At 46.6% G+C, this 20,310-nt stretch overlaps 3 protein-coding genes and 1 long non-coding RNA gene across 10 annotated transcripts in view; 2 read left to right on the top strand and 2 right to left on the bottom strand.

Annotated features, from left to right (window-relative positions):
• The window catches only part of LOC126986977 (cubilin-like), a 111,020-nt gene that overhangs the window by 17,886 nt on the left and 72,824 nt on the right, over positions 1-20,310 (top strand). The window lies entirely within an intron of this gene.
• LOC126986980 (clumping factor B-like) lies at positions 532-6,590 on the bottom strand. Of its 6 annotated transcripts, XM_050843563.1 has the most exons (6): positions 6,460-6,590; positions 4,830-4,925; positions 1,771-2,041; positions 1,419-1,698; positions 1,191-1,304; positions 532-1,052 (listed from the first exon to the last, which is right to left on the bottom strand). In XM_050843563.1, the coding sequence occupies exons 1-6, from the start codon at positions 6,462-6,464 to the stop codon at positions 988-990; spliced, it is 831 nt and encodes a 276-aa protein (XP_050699520.1). In that variant the 5' UTR covers positions 6,465-6,590; the 3' UTR covers positions 532-987. The 6 variants fall into 6 exon arrangements, with proteins under 6 accessions (XP_050699520.1, XP_050699519.1, XP_050699517.1 ...); XM_050843562.1 differs by having other exon boundaries at positions 532-1,002; positions 1,189-1,698; positions 6,460-6,586; XM_050843560.1 differs by having other exon boundaries at positions 1,191-1,698; positions 6,460-6,586.
• Positions 10,384-12,971, top strand: LOC126986984 (uncharacterized). The gene is made up of 2 exons (XR_007740092.1): positions 10,384-12,627; positions 12,680-12,971. It is a non-coding gene; the product is annotated as an uncharacterized LOC126986984 (long non-coding RNA).
• On the bottom strand, positions 12,940-17,087 carry LOC126986981 (30 kDa salivary gland allergen Aed a 3-like). Of its 2 annotated transcripts, XM_050843566.1 has the most exons (4): positions 16,958-17,087; positions 15,199-15,309; positions 14,587-14,619; positions 12,940-13,501 (listed from the first exon to the last, which is right to left on the bottom strand). In XM_050843566.1, exons 1-4 carry the CDS (start codon positions 16,960-16,962, stop codon positions 13,111-13,113), a joined length of 540 nt encoding a protein of 179 aa, XP_050699523.1. In that variant the 5' UTR covers positions 16,963-17,087; the 3' UTR covers positions 12,940-13,110. The 2 variants fall into 2 exon arrangements, with proteins under 2 accessions (XP_050699523.1, XP_050699524.1); XM_050843567.1 differs by lacking the exon at positions 15,199-15,309 and having other exon boundaries at positions 16,958-17,056.

Below are 20,310 nucleotides of genomic sequence, written 5' to 3'. Positions count from 1 at the left end.
AGAGAAAACGAAGAAAGGCGGACTAATTTAAATCAATTACTTCAACATGCCCTCCCTCATACCCCACACCGTCGTTTGTAGGCACTGGAATTACAGTCACGCAGTAGCACAATAAAGACATTTTTTTCGTCAGTGGCTTGCCTGAACGCGCTGTGAAAGGAGGCGAGAATGCACATCCAAAGTGCACACACGTTCGCAACTTTAGTCACCCCTGGACTGGCGGGTATTTTTTTTTTTTCCTTTAAGTGACGTCATCCCACTGCTCCGCCCCCAAACCGCCCCCTGCGCGTACCGGTCGCAGTTTTGAAGAAGAGTGACTTGACTTGGTATTGATATTAAACTACAGAAGCTGTGCAAAGTTTACATATCTCCTCCCACAGAGTCTCCTTCCACGCGACACAGCTAACAAGTAACACGTCCGGCATAACAGTATATATAGATTTTAGTCTCATGATTTAAGCGAGTCTAGTTGCGAACGTCAGCGAATGGCAGAAGTAAAGAGGGAGAGGGTTGTGGCGACAAAGATGCACACAACGTCACACCTTTATTTCGTAGGAGACAAAATGCATTGGTTTACAATTTTCCTGACGATGTAAATAGCCGGTGTTTTCGTTGCTTTGTTGCTGTTGCTTTACCGCTTTAATGATAATGGTATCGATTTAGTATTGTCGTTGATGTTGGAGTTTCGTTGACGTTGCTGTTGTTGTTGATGCTGTTGGTGTTGTCGTCATCGTTGTAGTTGTGGCTGCCGGGGGACGGGCGGTGAAGTGACTGACGTTCATGGCTCAAAACAAAGTGAGGTGAAGGAACAAGTTTGCGTCCCGCTCAGCAGTCCAAGTGAACTTTGGTGCGGTGTAGAGGAGTGCGTGTTTGTGCAGGCGTGTGCCGCGGCGTCCACCATGCAGGGCTGGCGTGTGTTGCCTCCCGTGACTGCATGCCCGCCTGCCTCAGGGGCGAGGCGGGCTGTCGTTTCAGAGCTCTTGAGTCTTATTCGCTGCTATTCTCGTTGCTGACACTGTCGCTGTCTTCTTCGCTGACACTGTCGCTGTCTTCTTCGCTGACACTGTCGCTGCCACTGTCGTCTCTCATAGCTCTGGAGTCTTCTTCACTGCTGTCCTCGTCGCTGACACTGTCGCTGTCTTCTTCGCTGACACTGTCGCTGACACTGTCGCTGTCTTCTTCGCTGACACTGTCGCTGACACTGTCGCTGTCTTCTTCGCTGACACTGTCGCTGTCACTGTCGTCTCTCATAGCTCTGGAGTCTTCTTCACTGCTGTCCTCGTCGCTGACACTGTCGCTGTCTTCTTCGCTGACACTGTCGCTGACACTGTCGTCTCTCATAGCTCTGGAGTCTTCTTCACTGCTGTCCTCGTCGCTGACACTGTCGCTGTCTTCTTCGCTGACACTGTCGCTGTCACTGTCGTCTCTCATAGCTCTGGAGTCTTCTTCACTGCTGTCCTCGTCGCTGACACTGTCGCTGTCTTCTTCGCTGACACTGTCGCTGACACTGTCGCTGTCTTCTTCGCTGACACTGTCGCTGTCACTGTCGTCTCTCATAGCTCTGGAGTCTTCTTCACTGCTGTCCTCGTCGCTGACACTGTCGCTGTCTTCTTCGCTGACACTGTCGCTGTCACTGTCGTCTCTCATAGCTCTGGAGTCTTCTTCACTGCTGTCCTCGTCGCTGACACTGTCGCTGTCTTCTTCGCTGACACTGTCGTCTCTCATAGCTCTGGAGTCTTCTTCACTGGTGTCCTCGTCGCTGACACTGTCGCTGTCACTGTCGTCTCTCATAGCTCTGGAGTCTTCTTCACTGCTGTCCTCGTCGCTGACACTGTCGCTGTCTTCTTCGCTGACACTGTCGCTGACACTGTCGTCTCTCATAGCTCTGGAGTCTTCTTCACTGGTGTCCTCGTCGCTGACACTGTCGCTCTCTTCGTCGCTGTCACTGTCGCTGTCCTCGCCACTATCCCTCATCAGACCCATCCTTGCATCGTCATTCCACAGAGCAGCCTCATATTCCTTCAAAGTGGCGCCAACCTCCCTGTGAAAGGAGAGACGAGAAAGACGAGTAAGTAGCTGGACGAGAAGGGAAGACATGAAGAGACGTGCAGAGTTGAAGACGAGTAAGTTACAGAAGAAAAATGGAAGACATGAAAGACGTGCAGAGAAAGGGGTGCACATCGAAGAAGTATAATTACAAACTTGGAAAGACAAACAGAAGAGAAGGGAATAAAATGAAGGCGAAACAAAGAGGAAGCAAAAGTGGAAAGACATGTAGAGAATCAGACATGTCATTTTTTTATCAATGGAAGCACACGCTGGGGGCCGCGTCGCCTCGCTTCACCCTACGATGTCGAGGTCCCCTTCTCCTCCTGAGTACCTCCTGGCAAAATCTATCGACTTACTCAATTCTTGAACTCTGTGGGCGTCCCCTTGCCCTTCCCACTCAGGGTTGTCTCTTATAGAAACAACCCGATGGACAGGGTCGGCTTCTGGGTAACGTGCCCCGTGCCCGTATAACCGGAGTTGGCGTTGACGGACTATGCAGGTAATAAATGTCGAATCAGTCCCGCGGAGTAGTCGCCGGTTTGACACAAAGTCATTCCAGCGATATCTCATGATTCTGCACAGACACGTATTACCAAAAGTCGTGGCCGAGTGGTCAGTGTGCTGGCGTGGTTACCCGAGCACCTAGGCTCGAGTCCCACCGATCCACGCTGACAATTTCCAGCTGAGTGCAGGACATTTTCCCCCTCTTACAGCAGGAGGAATGGTATCAGATAGCCATACGGCAGTCAAGACCCCATGCATCCCGCGGATCATGGCCTCGCCTCTAGCTTTGAGCAGCTCCGTACTTATGTTACAGATGCCAGGTGCCTCCACCCCTCAATTTTGCCACAGTCTCTCTGACCTCGTCAAGAGAGGGTTGACTTTCGTCGATGTGTGGATCAGCATACTCCGCCTGCAACTCAGCAACTGGAAGCTGCCCACCCGGAGGGGCTGCTGTGTACAACTGCTCAAAGTGCTCAGCCCAACGAGCTCTCTGCCCATCCATGTCCGATATGAGGCAGCCATCAGCTGTTCGGACAGCACTCACCTGAGAGGAGGCTCGGAGCGGAGCTTCTTCTGGGCTCAGTTAGGAGGTCGGATCAGCGGTGTATCTCTGGTCTCTTGTATCAAGAGCTTGCAATCTCAACCTACTGAATCTTGAAAAAGCAGGAGAGAGCTGCTGGTGCTCCTGGTACCAGAACCATGGGAACCAAAACAGCTCATAGCCAACCCTGTCAGTGCCAGTAGTAGCTTTTAAGTCGCCTAAGACAATGAGTGTGTCCCGAGGGGGCACTGGTCTAATACGGAGTCGAGTTTGGCGTAGAATAACTCCTTCTCTTCAGCTTCATCCACCTCGGTAGTACCGCTAAGGCCGCGCTCAGACCTGTGCGCCTTGCGCCTGGTTGCCGCGCATCTTACGCATGCAACACGCACGCTCACACATGCCTCTAGCTGCGTGCCTCCTCCTCGATGGGTGCGCCTGCCTCTTTCTGTTCACACCTGGAGTGAAGCACACATAATCTTTTCAGCCGTCAAGAAAGTTTCTCTCCCTGGCCTTGTTTCTTCTTCATCTAGAATGAAAAAAGTGACTTGTAGAGGAACCAGGACGGCTTTGAAACATCATCTCCATCGGAACCACTCTTCTTCTTCGACAAGTGTTCCTTGTGCACTCGTCAGAAGTACGACCGAAGGCTTTTAGTTTTGTTCAGGACTGCCTCTGACGTCCCCATTTCATATTTATTTTTGAGGAACTGTAGAGCACCATTCCGTTTCACCCTGTCTTATAGTCTGCGGAGCAAGCCATCCACAGACAAGTAGATGAACGATAATCCTCAATAAAGTTTATATTTTTGTCATTGGACCAATCCGCCATATTGACAATACAAAGGAGGACCTGAAAATTAGAAAACTCGGTATAATAAACCGTACATACGTGGTTGACTGTTGCACGAGTCTCCGCGTCTTGGATGGGGAAACACTTGCGCCTTCATGCGTCTGCGCACGTTGGCCTGTGCGTACATATTTGAAGCATGCCTTACCTTGCACCGTTGCATGCCTCTTCTTGCCTCTTCATGCAATAGGCGCATGCCTCCTGTGCGCACGAAAAGTTGCACAGGTCTGAACGCAGCTTAACTGCAACAAGAGACATGAACCCCATCGTGTGCTCCATCCTCACTCGCATTATACGCTCATCAACTGGAGTAACCTCAACCACAAATGGCTACAGTTGGTCGGAGATGCCTATAGCTACCCCTTAGGACGGGCACCACTGCTCATGCCGGACCAGTAGTAAGTGTTCCCCCACTACTGATCTCGCCACTGCCAGGCCTCCTCGTCCCAGAGATTCCCTTTATGTCCACCCTCACCCGCCTCAGTTCGTGTGATAGGTAAGGTAGTCGATAATCCTTCGAGAGGTTTAGGACGGTCCAAGAGCCCACACGCAGAGCCCCCCGAAGGTTAGCCCCGGGCCTGGTTCTGCTGACGGGCGCTGGCTCTGCACCACCCCGGCCACCCTAGCAACAAAAAGAGGGGATAAGGACCCCTTTCTCCTTCGAGAAGCTAGAGTCCCGTAGGCCTTGCCCTGTACCCGTCACTGCCGGCAGGTTCGCCCGACGCGGATGCATCGGGGAAATCCCCCGCACGGTCGGGTGCCCCGGGGTGCCCCAAGAGAACCAGATCGGGGTCGAGGCTCGCTCTGCGACCCCAATCTCGACAGACATAACTCGAAGAAAAAGGAAGTAATGGAAGGAGTAGGAGAAAATCATGTAGCAGTGACTCACTTTTCGAGGAGGGCGTTATCCTGCTTCGTCCCGGGCACGTAGAGGGAGAGGGCGGCGCCTGCCAGCCCCACGACAACCAGGAACCCGAACACGAACCTGCCGGAGGAAAGAAACTTGTGAGGACGCGAGACTGGAGGCCGCTTCCCAGGCAGCTAATGCCAAGGTTCTAAAATACTTCGGGGCGCACACACACACACACACACACACACACACACACAGATTTGATTAGGCTTTCGTAGAGGCTGTGTTAGTGTTTCCATGGGTATTTTTTTATGAGCCTGGTGATAGTCTGGCAAGGCTTGTGCACCGTGAATGTGAAAAAACACCCATGAGAGCCGATTTTTTTATATTATTTTATTTTATTTTTTGTCCCTGAGCTGCCGCCTTTACAGTGAAAAGAACTAACTAACTCGGAGAAACTAAGAAAATGAAACTCCGCTGTACTAACTTGCGGAAAAACAAGAAAACGAAACGAAACTCCGCTCTCCTAAGTGTCGCTGAAACTAAGAAAAAACAAACTTCTCTACATTATAACCTTCGGAAAAGTTAAAACTGGAACCCTTTTTATACTTCCCGGGCGGAGTGAAAAAATTTGGGCGACTTTTCCGATACCCTACGTCCCTGTCCGCCCAGCAGTGAATGGGTACCAGGTATTAATCGGGGGTTGTGTCCTGTCTCTTGGGGTCTGTTCCCTTCTCCTATAATTCCTTCCCCCTCCTGTCTCTCTCCGGCATATGACCAAAAGATGTTGCGCCGACTAAACGAAACTTTCCCAACTTTTTCTTTTTATGCCCAGTTTTCTTTCTTAAATTCAATGTCTCTTAGTCTTCATACCCGCGTCTGCTCATCGAGGAGACTTGTTTGGATCTACGTATATAATTTTATTTCCCTTGATGCCCTTTAATGGATCTGGATAATAGCACATCCTGAGACGTACACTGAACTTTAAGGAGGCTCATATCCCGTCCAACACCACCATAGGGAATAAATGGACGTTAAACGATGAATAATAATAATAATAATAATAATGATAATAATAATAATAACTATAACTGGAATGAATATATCCCATTGTTACTGAGCAAATATTGAAATGTAAGGACTGTATGGTGCTGTGAGGGTAAACTTGTATGGTGCAATGAGGATGAACCTATGAAGTGGTGTTAAAACGCTTACACAGCTAAAAAGGACCGGTATATTTTGTTTTAACTCGTTCCTGTGAGTGCCGCCTTCCTTGTCGGAGCGAGCGAAACATCTGTTGAACGCGTCGCCTCCCATTCAAACCCATATGTTGCCTCACCATAAAAAACAAGCCAAGATGAGTGTAAATATTTGAAGTGAGCGAATGTTAGTATTTTAGGGTATGAACAAGCCAAGGTGTGGATGAGGCATTAATGTCGATATTTTCAAACTACTGCCTCTCATATCAACTATTTCCAAAGACCAAAAATGAGCCGAATCGCGTTCTAATGAGTGTTTTTTTTAGGTTCATGGCACAAAAGAATGATTAAACTAACAGAAGGGTCATAAAACTATCTCTGCAAATGCCCCAAAACTCTTACGAAAGTCTTGTCAAATGTGTACGTGTGTTTGGGCCCCGAAATGTTCAGAATATGGCCCGAAGTCTCACCTCATGTTGTAGGAGTAGCGAAGATAATCTGCCTCAGAGGGAGTCCGTCAAGGGTGTGTTTGGTGGTCCCCTCAAGTGCGCCGTTTATATACCTTTACCGACACCTGCCTCGGGTCATTAAGTCTCCGTCACTACGTACAGTATTTTCTGAGTAGTTTACGTAAGCCCCCCACTAGGGGGGACCACGACACGAGGGCCATCTTTTACGGAGCTCACTGTTTCACAGAAATCCGTGGAAAGAGGAACACGTCTGGTCTTTCTTATGTCAGCAATGATGCTGAAAATATCAGCGTTAAGCTTGTCTGATATAGCAGTTTATCATCTCAAATATTTTGTGAAGTGTCTTTGACAAAGAGTGAAACACACACCAATAAGGAAAGTGCAAATATTTAGCTTGGAAAAAGAAGCTTATAAAGAGGTGTCTCAGTTGTCTCGGCGGTCAGGCTGAAAAAAGGCAACGCGGAGCTCTCCCTCATTTGTGTCCTCCAAGTGGACTGACAACAGGACAGCGAGGTGTGGAGCCTCTCTGGCTCCCAGAGATTAGGGCCAAGGCCCCTCTCGTAGGCCTTGCTAGGGCGCCTTCCGGAAAGGATCCTTTCTCTCTATGATATATGATGATAACAGATATCTCATAAAGTTATACAGAGAGAGAGAGAGAGAGAGAGAGAGAGAGAGAGAGAGAGAGAGAGAGAGAGAGAGAGAGAGAGAGAGAGAGAGAGAGAGAGAGAGAGAGAGAGAGAGAGAGAGAGAGAGAGAGAGGAGATATATATATATATATATATATATATATATATATATATATATATATATATATATATATATATATATATATATATATATATATATATATATATATATATATATATATATATATATATATATATATATATATATATATATATATATATATATATATATATATATATATATGCCTTTGTACGGCCTGTGCCTATGAAGGGTGACCGTTCCAAACAGAACGCTTAGCCTCAGACCTTACTATTATTTCCGATTGGGGCAAGAGGAACCTGGTGTCCTTCAACGCCTCAAAAACGCAGTTTCTCAACCTATCCACTCGACACAATCTTCCAAACAACTATCCCCTATTCTTTGACAACACCCAGCTATCACCTTCTTCAAAACTAAACATCCTCGGTCTATCCTTAACTCAAAATCTCAACTGAAAACTTCATATCTCATCTCTTAATAAATCAGCTTCCTCGAGGCTGGGCGTTCTGTACCGTCTCCGCCAGTTCTTCTCCCCTGCACAGTTGCTATCCATTTACAGGAGCCTTGTCCGCCCTCGTATGGAGTATGCATCTCATGTGTGGGGGGGTCCACTCACACAGCTCTCCTTGACAGATTGGAGTCAAAGGCTCTTCGTCTCATCAGCTCTCCTCCTCCTACTGATGGTCTTCTACCGCTCAAATTCCGCCGCTATGTTGCCTCTCTTTCTATCTTCTATCGATATTTTCATGCTGGCTGCTCTTCTGAACTTGCTAACTGCATGCCTCCCCCCCTCCCGCGGCCCCGATGCACACGACTTTCTACTCATGCTCATCCCTATACTGTCCAAACCCATTATGCAAGAGTCAACCAGCATCTTCACTCTTTAATCCCTCACGCTGGTAAACTCTGGAACAATTTTCCTTCATCTGTATTTCCTCCTGCCTACGACTTGAACTCTTTCAAGAGGAGGGTATCAGGACACCAATCCTCCTGAAATTGACCTCTCTTTTTGGACACTCCTTTGACCTCTTTTCAGGAGCAGTGAGTAGCAGGCTTTTTTTTTTTTCTTTACGCCCTTGAACTGTCTCCTTAGCTGTAAAAAAAAAAAGGGGGGGGGGGCTCTGGTGCGTGTATGAACACGATGCCACCACCTGCTGTCGTGCCAACAGCCTTGGCTCTTCCCAGTCCTCCATAACATTGCTAGGACAGTCATATCCAGCTTTACGTCATTTCGACTCGGGTGAAATTCTACTTTACGACACTTTTCTGGCATGTTTTTGGTTCGGCGAACACCACCGTGTCTGCCACTACGTCTCTCAGCAACAAATCCTTTACCAAATAACCAAGACCAAGATTTGGTCTAAGCCAGCACCATATTGCAATACATTTACCACACAATACACATGTACACCATACTGTAACAACAGCACCAGGAGGAAGATGATCTGCTGCCTCTAAAAGCCTGCTGACCTCTGGTAAATCTTCATCTGGCTAACGGAGCACGGGTGATGATCAAGACCAAGACGTGGTCTGGACCTCTACCAGATTGTAATATATATGCTATAGTATAAATACCATATAATATATATATATATATATATATATATATATATATATATATATATATATATATATATATATATATATATATATATATATATATACACACACACACACACACACACACACACACACACACACACACACACACACACACACACACACACACATATATGTATATACGTATATCCAGGATAGAGACCCCTCTGTATGTGCCCAGCGCATTACAGAGGTGATTGTCTCTGGAATGGAGGCATACATTCCATGTACTGCCTCTTCTTCTCATGCTAAAAAGCCTTGGTTTAATCAGGTTTGTTCTCGTGCTGTCAAAGATAGAGAGGCAGCTCACAAAAGGTACCAGAGCCTTCGCACTCCTGCTAACCATAATCTTTATATTTCAGCCCGGAATCGTGCCAAATCTATTCTTCGACTTACCAAAACATCTTTTATCAATAAAAAAATGTCAAAACCTTGCTTTTTCTAATTCTTCCCGTGACTTCTGGCACCTAGCCAAAAATATCTCCTCCAATTTTACTTCTTCATCTTTCCCTCCTCTCCTTAACCCTGACGGCAGCACCGCCGGCTGAACTCTTCTCTCAAACATTCTGTAACAACTCCACTCTGGACGATTCTGGGCATATTCCTCCTACTCATCCTCCCTCTGACCCCTTCATGCCTCTTATTAAGATTCTTAAACATACCGCAGACCCGCGTATGGGGATGGGAACGGAAAGGGAATGGGGAAGACTAATACTACGGCTGTAAGTGTCCCCGGGTGGTTGGGGTTGATTAACACTACCTCGAGAGAGAGTGGATGGAGTCGAAAAAGTGTTGATTCCGCGGGATGAGAAGCAGGACATTTTCAGCTTCCCCTTCGTATATTTCATGACTGAAATATCGCAAACTTTGCTGAAGTTATTATTTTTTTAGTTTGTAAAGACTCTGGTATTCCCATTTGATTGTAAACATACAGCAGCACCGACTCGATGCTCCAACAGTACTAGACAGCAGTATTACTCGAGGGATATTTTGGTCATCAGCGTAGGGTGTTATGCCTGAGAAAAGCGATGATGATGTGAAGGAGGTAAATGGAAGTAACGTTAAAAAGTTTCTTGACATATCTCCGTGAAGTATCTTTCGCTCATGCACAAGTCTTTAGTAACTGAGATGCCTCACCCATAATTAAAGAAAATAGGGTGTGCTGTATAGTAGGGTTCTTATAGGCAAAAAAAATAAGCTTTCGCTCCACCAGTCGTGATGCAAGTGTGTACAGTACTTGGCCTTATTTTACGTAATTTAGGGCATTGATTTCAAAAATCACCCGTCCAAGCATCCTTCTCCTGTCAGTGATGTGCTTTTCGACAACATATGCGTGGATAGCCTTGGTTTGAGTTTTAAATTTCCCGCTAAAAAATATAAAATATTAAGCATTTAATTTATAACTAATCACTATATATATATATATATATATATATATATATATATATATATATATATATATATATATATATATATATATATATATATATATATATATATATCAAGGAACTGTCTTTAACCGACATAAAAACATCTCAACAGTGCTGCCGTCAGGGTTAAGGAGAGGAGGGAAAGAGGAAGAAGTGAAATTGGAGGAGATATTTTTGGCTAGAATTAGAGGAAGCAAGATGTTGACATTTTCTATTGATAAAAGAAGTTTTGGTAAGTCGGAGAATAGATTTGGCACGATTCCGGGCTGAAATGTAAAGGTCAAAGCTAGCGGGTGTTCGAAGGCTCTGGAACCTTTTGTGAGGCGGGAGTAACTATGACTCTCTTGGGGTAGCCGAGCACGCTCAGCCCCCTTGACCCTCGTAAGGCGCGCCCCAGCTTGCACGCAGCATAGTCTCCCTGGCCTCTTGGTGCCAAGGCCCGCAGGAAAGCTGTATGCCCCGCAGGACTAAGACACACAAACGTTCCTGCCGAGCGCTGCAGACCATATCGAAGCGACGAGAGTCAAGGCAGCGCAGGTTCAAATGGCGGGAGTGTCCTGGAACTGTTAACGGAGCGCACAGTGCGTGCCCGAGCTTAAGCCTCGTCGCCTGCCCGAATCACAGACTGGATTAGGAGAGTAGGGCTCCGCCCCCGTGGAGAAGGCGTGCGGGTCCGCTAACGTTCCTGCGGGAATGGGAGGGGAGTAAGTATTGCGGATCGTACCGCCCTCGGTCCCACTTGTGAAAGAAGGTTTGACTTATGCTTGCGGTAAGGCGAGTAAAGGGGCCCGCAGGGGTCGAGAGTCCCGTGGGCCAGCTCGCCTGGGTGGCGCGGGCTGGCCAAAACACATAGTTACTTCTGGTGACTGGCCTCCCCGTGGTCCCGCTGGACACACTGCGCAGGGGGTGACCCGCCCCCCCTGGCCCGAGAGGGCAACGCAGTGTGACTAAACAGTCACTGGTTTAACCGCGCAAGCGGATGCGCCAGGTTTTATTGCCTCCCTGGTTGTCCTTCCCGCCCACATCCAGGGCGGGAGGGGCCTGGCGTCTTTCCCGGCGTTGTGGGCTTGCGGGCTCACGCCGGGCGTATAGGGTAGCACCCTGGGGTGCCTGCCCGGGCGTTCGGGTTGAGATGGGTATACGAGTCTCTCTCCGGGGCCCCTGAAGCCTCGGGGAGGGCTCTGGCCCGTCTCCTGATTAGACCCGGGTGGTAAAGTCCGTGGTGCTCGTAGCCGTCGAGGTTACCTTATGGTAGCTACGAAGTATTAAAGCCGCGGACGCGCACCTAAGAACAGCACAAGAGTGTCGGCCTTCCTGGTTTGTAATCTGGATCCGTAAAAAGTTTCTTGCGGCAGTGCTGGGTCTGCGATAAAGCCTACGTGGTTAACACGATGGTGCAGACTTGGGCGCGAAGCTGTCGCAAATACCTGGGCTTTTCTGGGTTGGGTCCAGGCTCCGCTGCTGTGAGTGGCCAGGCAGGGGAGCATTAGCTGCTGCCTGTGAAAACGGGGCTAGGCACCCCAGCAATGGGTTAGCGGCTGAGGCTGTCGCGCCTAATTGCCGAACCCCAAGTAACAGACCCCCCGTGGTGCAACAGGACTGCGTTAAGCCGGGTGGTGATTGACGCGAGTGCTAGCCGTGACGACGCTGTTCGTTTCCTTTTCTCAGCGCCCGGAGCACATTCAATCGCGCGCACTTCGCCACCCGGTGCGGACTGACTGCTTTAAGCCACGGGGCGTGCCATATTATGAGTATGACTAAAAGCATACATGCAGTACTCTGCCGTTGCCTTTATGGCAGGCCATGAGCGAAAAGCTCATAGCCTGCTTTTTAGCATGAGGAGTAGAGAAAGAACGTGGAATGTATGCCTCCCTTCCAGAGACAATTACCTCTGTGATGCGCTGGGCACACACCTGCCGAGCCAGAGAGAAAATAATTGTATTGGTTGGGCTCATTTACTGTTTCCGGTCATCCCTGTTAACAAGTGGCAGTTGTTTGCGTGCGGCGGTGATTCGTAGGTCAAAGAGAAAGTTTTTGTGTGATGGAGTTTTCTTTATTGCTACTGATCGGAGTCTGAAATGCATGCTTGTGGCTTCGGTTCTCGGCCTGGATTGTGTTCCTGGTTCCAATAATGGGTGGCAATTCGCGTTCTTGAAGACCCAAGGGAAAAGGCACAACAGCGGCCTTTCTTTTCTTTTCTTTTTCGCATTATAACACTTCTACTTTCCTTTTCTTGACAGGGTTTTTTTTTCTTTGTGTTGTTAGCGGAGACTCGTGTGTTGCAGGGCGCCTCGACACTGTACCCATTGGACCCTGGTCTTCCCCGTTGAAAAGTGATTGCTCATTAAAGAAAAAATAATGTTAGGTGCTATTTACCAAGATACGCTTGTCCATTAAAGAAAAATAATGTTACGTGTTATTTACCAAAAGATACGCTTGTCCATTAAAGAAAAAAATAATGTTAGGTGTTATTTACCAAAAGATACGCTTGTCCATTAAAGAAAAAAATAATGTTACGTGTTATTTACCAAAAGATACGCTTGTCCATTAAAGAAAAAAATAATGTTACGTGTTATTTACCAAAAGATACGCTTGTCCATTAAAGAAAAAAATAATGTTACGTGTTATTTACCAAAAGATACGCTTGTCCATTAAAGAAAAAATAATGTTACGTGTTATTTACCAAAAGATACGCTTGTCCATTAAAGAAAAAAATAATCTTACGTGTTATTTACCAAAAGATACGCTTGTCCTTTATTAATACGCCTCAGTTACAATATAAAAGGTGTCTGTGAGGGAGAACTAAAGAAAAAAAGGTCTGATAAAGCTCCTGGATTCGCCTTAAGCCAGCGCTGAGTCCCTCCTCATGGCGGTGTTGATGGTGAAAGAAAGGGATTTACTCATCTGCGTCCTCATCATCTGCTCCCTCATCATCTGCTCCCTCATCAGCTGCACCCTTAGCATTTTCATCCTCATCATTTGCTCCCTCATCATCTGCGCCTTCATCATTTGCGCCTTCATCATCTGCACCCTCATCATCTGCGCCTTCGTCATGTGCATCCTCGTCAGCTGCATCCTCGTCAGCTGCATCCTCGTCAGCTGCATCCTCGTCAGCTGCATCCTCGTCAGCTGCATCCTCGTCAGCTGCATCCTCGTCAGCTGCATCCTCGTCAGCTGCATCCTCGTCAGCTGCATCCTCGTCAGCTGCATCCTCGTCAGCTGCATCTTCGTCAGCTGCATCCTCGTCAGCTGCATCCTCGTCAGCTGCATCCTCGTCGTTCCCTTTTCTGTGAAGGGAAAGTTAAGTAAGTAATGCGTGAAAACGGTGACCTGGAATCAAAATAAGAAGAGACAATCGACACTTTTCTTTGCGTTTCACGAGCAGTTTTACAGAAAATCGTCAGCCATCTTGGGGCTATTACCCTGGGCAAACTTTCCGTGGATCTGCAGTCAAACCACGATTTCCGCTAGCGTGGTTCTCATTTGTTTCTTGTTATTGCTGATGATGATGATGGTGAGTAATACCGTCGTCCTTTGGTGAAATCTACCGTAGCTTTGGAAGATCGTGGACACGTCAGAAAACCACGGAAATATGAGAACCACGCCAGCGGAAATCGTGGTTGGACTGAAGATCCACGGAAAATTTGCCCAGTGTAATAGGCCTTTTATCTCGCCCGTGTGGAAGTGAAGAAAAAGAGCTACACTGTCAAAAGTAATAAATAATAGTTGATGATTTATGGACGTGTTGATATTTGCATTTCACTGCTATTGAGACGTCGTAGCAGAAGTTGACGTACCAGAAGTAGTAGTAGTAGTAGTAGTAGTAGTAGTAGTAGAAATGATCGTCATAGTTACGTAATACAGTTTGTTTCTTTATAGCAAATGCTGGAGCCATCACACACACACACACACACACACACACACACACACACACACACACACACACACACACACACACACACACACACATACTGTTCAAAGCTCAGTCACATCCTCTTCCACACAGCCTCTTATATCTACACTCACACCATTTCAACACAGCAGACTCCGGACAGGCACAGGATCCACTTAGGAGACTCTATATGCCCATATCTTCAAAGACTCCGAAGCTCACACACCCACACTTGACAAGGCTTCGTTTGATGATGTGGCTCTCTATATGGGTAGTTTTATGTGTCTAGGGATAGTTTGACAAGGCTTCAGCAGTCCTTCGTGGCCTCTGGAAGTATTTGTTGAGAGCCAAGAGCGGCTACAGACCACATGTGACCTTGAATTTACGAACAAAAAATAGAAGAGTGGAAGCCTCGTGCCTGCCCGTCAGTCTCGTGTGTTCTAGGGGCGACCGAAACTGTTGAGCCACAAAAATACTTACGTGTCCGCCTCGTCATCGTCACCGCCGGCAGCCCTGGAAACAGTAGTGCTCGTTAGTGGTGACAGTGAGTGGGTCGTTTTGTCTCCTGGCCAAGGCCGGCACTGGGCTGTGTTTGAGCCTCGCACCAATAGTGTTTAAGGTCTTAAATACAAGTGACTGGTGGAGCACTTACTAAAAAGGGAAGTCACAAATTTGTGTAAAAGAAATCTATTTTTTGCTAAGTATAAGGAAGTCCGAGATTTACCGAATAGTCTACCTCAGCTCTAGCCATGAAGAAATAACAATCTGATGTACTATGTACATATGGACACATAGATATACAAACTGAAAAATAATTAATGCTAATGAGTGGACCCTGGAGAATAGATATATAGTCCGCTACAGTTATTAATGAATGGAGGACAGGGACAAGGAGAGGAGGACAAGAGAAGCAGTCAGGTGCCTGAGGTTACCAATAGACACACGAAGGCACAGAAGAAAAAAATCTGAACATACTCTTATTTAGGGCGCTTTAGAAAGCTGTGATAATTGTGAAGAAAACATTGAAAAGAGACCCCTGAGGGCCGGTGACCTGGCCTGGCTGGCGGGCCCCGGCCTGCCCCCACCACCCACCTCTTTTCAAAGAGACGTTCATGCGTCACTATCTCGCGGTCCGGCGAGAGCCTGAAGGCCTCGCTGCCCCCCAGGGCGACAACAAGAACCAGAAGAGTTGCAATGGCGATCCTGCAGCGTGGCAGCGGCGGCGGCGGCGGCGGCGTGGGAAAGGGAAGGTCACACAAACTCCAGTTAGAACATTGTAATGGCTTTGATGGGCTGAAGCACAGTGGTCATAGTTAGGCCTCGGGGGATTGCTGCGCTGCTTCACGCATCACAGCAGGGATTTAACGTTTGCTCAAGTAATAAAATCATACGGGAAAAGTTTTGCATTGGTCAGTTGATCATATGGAGGCCCTCCGCGTCACTATCATCAGCCACAACTAGTCCACTGCAGGACGCGGGTCTTGGCCAACGTTTTCCACCTCTGAGGAAGCTGTGCTCCATCCCGTTGCTACAAATGCTCCAGTCTCATTTCTCCAGATGGTTCTCTGTCTACCTTGACCTACAATTCCTTGGTTGCCACTCTGTTACTTTCGTTATCCATCTGTTATTAGGTTCTACACATGAGGTGGCTTGCACAAGTCCATTTCTTATTCCTAATCCTCATAAGACTAGCATGCCGAATACAATATCTATTTGTCACTAATAAAGATGATTCTGTACTTGTCAGTGATGGATGCAGGTTTTCTTTACAATGTTTTTTCCTCGGGATTTCGTCTTCATATACACTGACAAAGGTGAAAATAAATAAAAAATTCAAAAGATCCGTCAAGCCATTTAAATCGCTCCTCCTCGATTGGGACGACCTCACCGAAGCATCTTTGAGGAGCGGAAAGCTTTGCGCGGCTGGAAACTCATAAACAATCACTCTACCATAGCCGGGACATTAACATACTGACTCTACGAGCTGTATCGGCGCGCAAAACATACTGAGAGCGCCACGATGAAGGGATAAAGAACTTGCCCGTACATTTATGAATACACAAAAGGGGTACAAGACATATCGCCACCTAAGAACACATATTTGACAAGGCTTTCGTAGGGGTTGTGGGCATTTCCAGGGGTAGTTTTATGACCCTGGTGGTAGTGTGAGTCTTCTCCTGTACCATGAACCTGAAGAAACACTCAGTAGAACCCGACTGACCCCCTCTCTGACTTTTGGAAATGGGTGATGTGAGAAACGAAAGTATCAAATAATACCAACCGTACTATAATGGATCACGCTGGAGGGGGTACATCTTAGGACAATAGAGGAGTGTCTTGACCACCAAATTGTCGTACTCTGAACATTGCATTTACCATTTTTAGGCCCGAAGATTGCTGCAACCACGCAAACAACGATAGAACATTATAGTTAGCGTTAAAACTGTTATTTATTGATGCTTTTTTGTGTTTTTTGTTATAGTTATCGGTCAGAAACTACGCCGATGCAGTGCGATGAGTACGATAATTTGACACCGCTGATATTGACTATTGTGTTAGGGGGTGTCAGGATACGGGAAGGAACTCACTTACCCTTGAACGTACATTAATAACTACAAGTACTATACGGACCATGCTAAAGGGAGAACATCCAAGGACAACAGAGGAGTATCTAAACCATTATGCTAGGTGTGTCAAGGGGACGGGAAGGCACCCACTCACTCCTGAACGTACATCAACAACTACAAGTACTATACGGACCATGCTATAGGGAGGACATCCAAGGACATTAAAGAGGAGTATCTAAACTATTATGCTACGTGTGTCCGGGGACGGGATGGCACCCACTCACCTCATGGCTGCAGCGGGGCGTGTTTGTGTGAGTCTGCGGCAGCGTGTTGTCCGCCAGGCCTTATGTACAGCCACCTGCGGCCCGGCACTCCAACACAACAGAGGTGACGTAGGCAGGTGCTCGGTGTTCTGTTGTCATGTATTCTCACGCACTCCCCAAGCCTACTCCCTCCCTCCCTCCCTCCCTCCTCTGGCTGACTCCCTCCTCCCTCCCTTCCCCACCTTATTTCCTCCAGCGCTCCCTCCCTTTATCCACCCCCCTATATGCACTCCCTTCCCATCTCCCTCACCCCCTTTTCATCTCTCCCTTTTCCTAAGAACTTAGCTGACGTACTGCTTTTGCAACGCGTCAACACACACACACACACACACACACACACACACATATACACCACGCATTTTCCTCTTCCCTTCTCTTCCTCTTCCTCTCCCTCGTTTCCTCCCATCTCCTCTTTTCATCCTCTTGTTTCCTGTCCACTCAAGCATTACTATGGACAACTTTTTGAGAACAGAGTTTTTTTTTTTTTAGGGGTTGTTCAATATCACGTTCACCTTGTAGATTATAAGTTGTACCTGTTCACACACCTGCTCTATTCTACTTCGTGGGTACACCTGTTTACCCCCCCCCTCTAACTCCCCTTCTAGTCCCTTTTCTCCCCTCTTTGCCCTTTTTTTCTATTTCATCCCCCTATGTCTACTTTTTTAAACCATCTACTTTTTTCACCTACTCAATCTTTTTCATACCAATATTTGTCTTTTCTTCATCCTTTTCATCTTCCTTTTCTTCTTTTTTCTTAACCCATCTACTTTTTTTTATTTCCCTCTTATCTTTTTTTTTCATGCACTCCATCTTCTTCATCCCAATAGTCCTCTTTTCTTCATCCTTTTCATCTTCCTTTTCTTCTTTTTTTCAACCCATCTACTTTTTTCTATTTCCCCCTTATCTTTTTTTTCATGCACTCCATCTTCTTCATCCCAATAGTCCTCTTTTCTTCATCCTTTTCTCCTTCCTTTTCTCCTTTATTCCATCGTTTTCATCGCTCTTTTCTTTAATCTCAGTCATCTTTTCTTCCCCTATTCCCTGTTTGTTCATTCCCACATTCCCTTTCTATCCACCCCTTTCGTATATGGTTCCTCTCTAATTCCCATTCCCATCTCTTCACCCAGCCTCATTTATCCCTTTTCTTCTTCCCATTTCCCTTCTCCTTAATATCATCTTCCCTTTCTCCCTCATGGCGTTATTTTCATTCTTTCTCTTCATCTTCCTTCGCTTTTTCATTCTCTCCATTTTCCTCCTTCATCTTCATCTCTGTTTTCCTCCCTTTTTTTTTCAATCCTTTTCATCTTCATTTTCTCCTTCCTTCCCTCTTTGTTTTCTCTCATCTTTCTTTAACTTCTAACATTCCTTCCTTTTCCTTTTTTCGTTCTCCTCTTCTTATCCTTCCATTTTTATCTCTCCATTCTCTCTCCATTTTTTTTCTTCATCTTTATTATTTCCATTCCTTTTTTCACGTGGGAGGAAGGAGTAATGGTGAGGGGGAGAGGGGGAAGGATGGGGGAGAGGGGGAAGGATGGGGGAGTTGACACGTAGTACAATTTCTTGCATCATCATTTTGCGGAGGGGAGGGAGGAGGAGGAGGAGGAGGAGGAGAAGCCTGAAAACATAGAAGAACAGGCCATACTATAACAAGGCTGCCTTCTCTGGTGAAAGCAGGGGGGGCGGGGAGAAGGGAAGGGAGGGTTGGAATGAGAAGGGTGAGATTGGTACCTGCGCTGGGAGAGGAGAGTAGGGAGGGGAATGGAAGGGAGGGTTGATAAGTGAGGGACGAAGAAAGGGAGAGTATGGTATGTTACGTGGGGAGAAGAGAGTAGGGAGGGAAGGTGAAGGGAGGGTTGGACTGACCTGGGAGAAGAGAGTGAGAAGGGAATGGAAGGGAGGGTTGATAAGTGGGGGACGAAGAAAGGGAGAGCAGGGTATGTTACGTGGGGAGAAGAGAGTAGAGAGGGAAGGTGAAGGGAGGGTTGGCATGACCTGGGAGAAGAGAGTGAGAAGGGAATGAAAGGGAGGGTTGATAAGTGGGGGGCAAAGAAAGGGAGAGTATGGTATGTTACGTGGGGAGAAGAGAGTAGAGAGGGAAGGTGAAGGGAGGGTTGGAATGACCTGGGAGAAGAGAGTGAGAAGGGAATGGAAGGGAGGGTTGATAAGTGGGGGGCAAAGAAAGGGAGAGTATGGTATGTTACGTGGGGAGAAGAGAGTAGGGAGAGAAGAGAGTGAGAAGGGAATGGAAGGGAGGGTTGATAAGTGGGGGGCAAAGAAAGGGAGAGTAGGGTATGTTACGTGGGGAGAAGAGAGTAGGGAGAGAAGAGAGTGAGAAGGGAATGGAAGGGAGGGTTGATAAGTGGGAGACGAAGAAAGGGAGAGAAGGGTATGTTACGTGTTTGGGGAGAAGAGGAGACGGGTTAATGTTACACCTTTTCCTTGATATATAAAAAAAGACGAATAATTATTAACAAAGACAGAGGTTATGTTTATAGACCGGAGCCGCTGTTGTTGCGAAGGACTGAGCCAAACTTGAACACCTTAAGATTAACGAGACGTGTTTTTGTTTTGTTTTTCTTCTTTTGTTTTTCTTTTCTTTCTTTATCTTCCTTTATTGTTTCGTTTTGTTCTTCTTTCTCTTTTTTGGTTTTGGTTTCTTTTTTTATTATTCATTCTCTAACCTCTTCCTCCTGGTATTTCCTCTCTCTCTCTCTCTCTCTCTCTCTCTCTCTCTCTCTCTCTCTCTCTCTCTCTCTCTCTCTCTCTCTCTCTCTCTCTCTCTCTCTCTCTCTCTCTCTCTTTTTCTCTTTTTTTCTCTTTTTTTTCTTTCTCTTTTTTCTCTTTTTTCTCTTTTTTCTTTCTTTTTTACTCTTTTTTCTTTCTCTTTTCTCTTTTTTTCTTCTCTCTCTCTCTCTCTCTCTCTCTCTCTCTCTCTCTCTCTCTCTCTCTCTCTCTCTCTCTCTCTCTCTCTCTCTCTCTCTCTCTCTCACACACACACATATTTCAATCACTTTTTTTCAACATCCTCACCTGTCTATCTTATCAATTTTTACCTTCACTTTTCACCTATAATTTACCTCTAATTCACTTTCCTTTACCCCTGATGATATCCCCTTTCATAGGCCTACAATATAATGGAGGGTTTGAAAAGGCGTTTCGTGCTGCGTAAGATATCTTTTTTTTTCTTTCTTTTTTTTTTTACAATAGTGCGTAGTCGAGTCGGGTGATTATCAAGAACCGCGGTTTGGTGAGGGATTTTTTTTTTTTTTGTCTAAGATTTTTTTTTACAACAAAGGAGACAGCTCAAGGGCACA

Source organism: Eriocheir sinensis, chromosome 63 (genome assembly GCF_024679095.1).
Source record: "Eriocheir sinensis breed Jianghai 21 chromosome 63, ASM2467909v1, whole genome shotgun sequence".
In the NCBI taxonomy this organism is placed as follows: Eukaryota; Metazoa; Arthropoda; class Malacostraca; order Decapoda; family Varunidae; genus Eriocheir; species Eriocheir sinensis.
Note: the sequence above shows the minus strand (reverse complement) of the source record. Positions and strands in the feature narration are given on the sequence as shown.

What these genes read in the sequence shown, in the direction of transcription:
- LOC126986980 (XM_050843560.1), bottom strand. An exon ending in GATAACGCCCTCCTCGAAAA is followed by an intron (nt 2,042 to 4,829) that starts GTGAGTCACTGC and finishes CTCCTTTCACAG; the next exon opens with GGAGGTTGGCGCCACTTTGA. An exon ending in TGAGAGACGACAGTGACAGC is followed by an intron (nt 1,699 to 1,770) that starts GACAGTGTCAGC and finishes GTCAGCGAAGAA; the next exon opens with GACAGCGACAGTGTCAGCGA.
- LOC126986981 (XM_050843566.1), bottom strand. An exon ending in GAACGTCTCTTTGAAAAGAG is followed by an intron (nt 14,620 to 15,198) that starts GTGGGTGGTGGG and finishes TACTGTTTCCAG; the next exon opens with GGCTGCCGGCGGTGACGATG. An exon ending in GACGATGACGAGGCGGACAC is followed by an intron (nt 13,502 to 14,586) that starts GTAAGTATTTTT and finishes TTCCCTTCACAG; the next exon opens with AAAAGGGAACGACGAGGATG.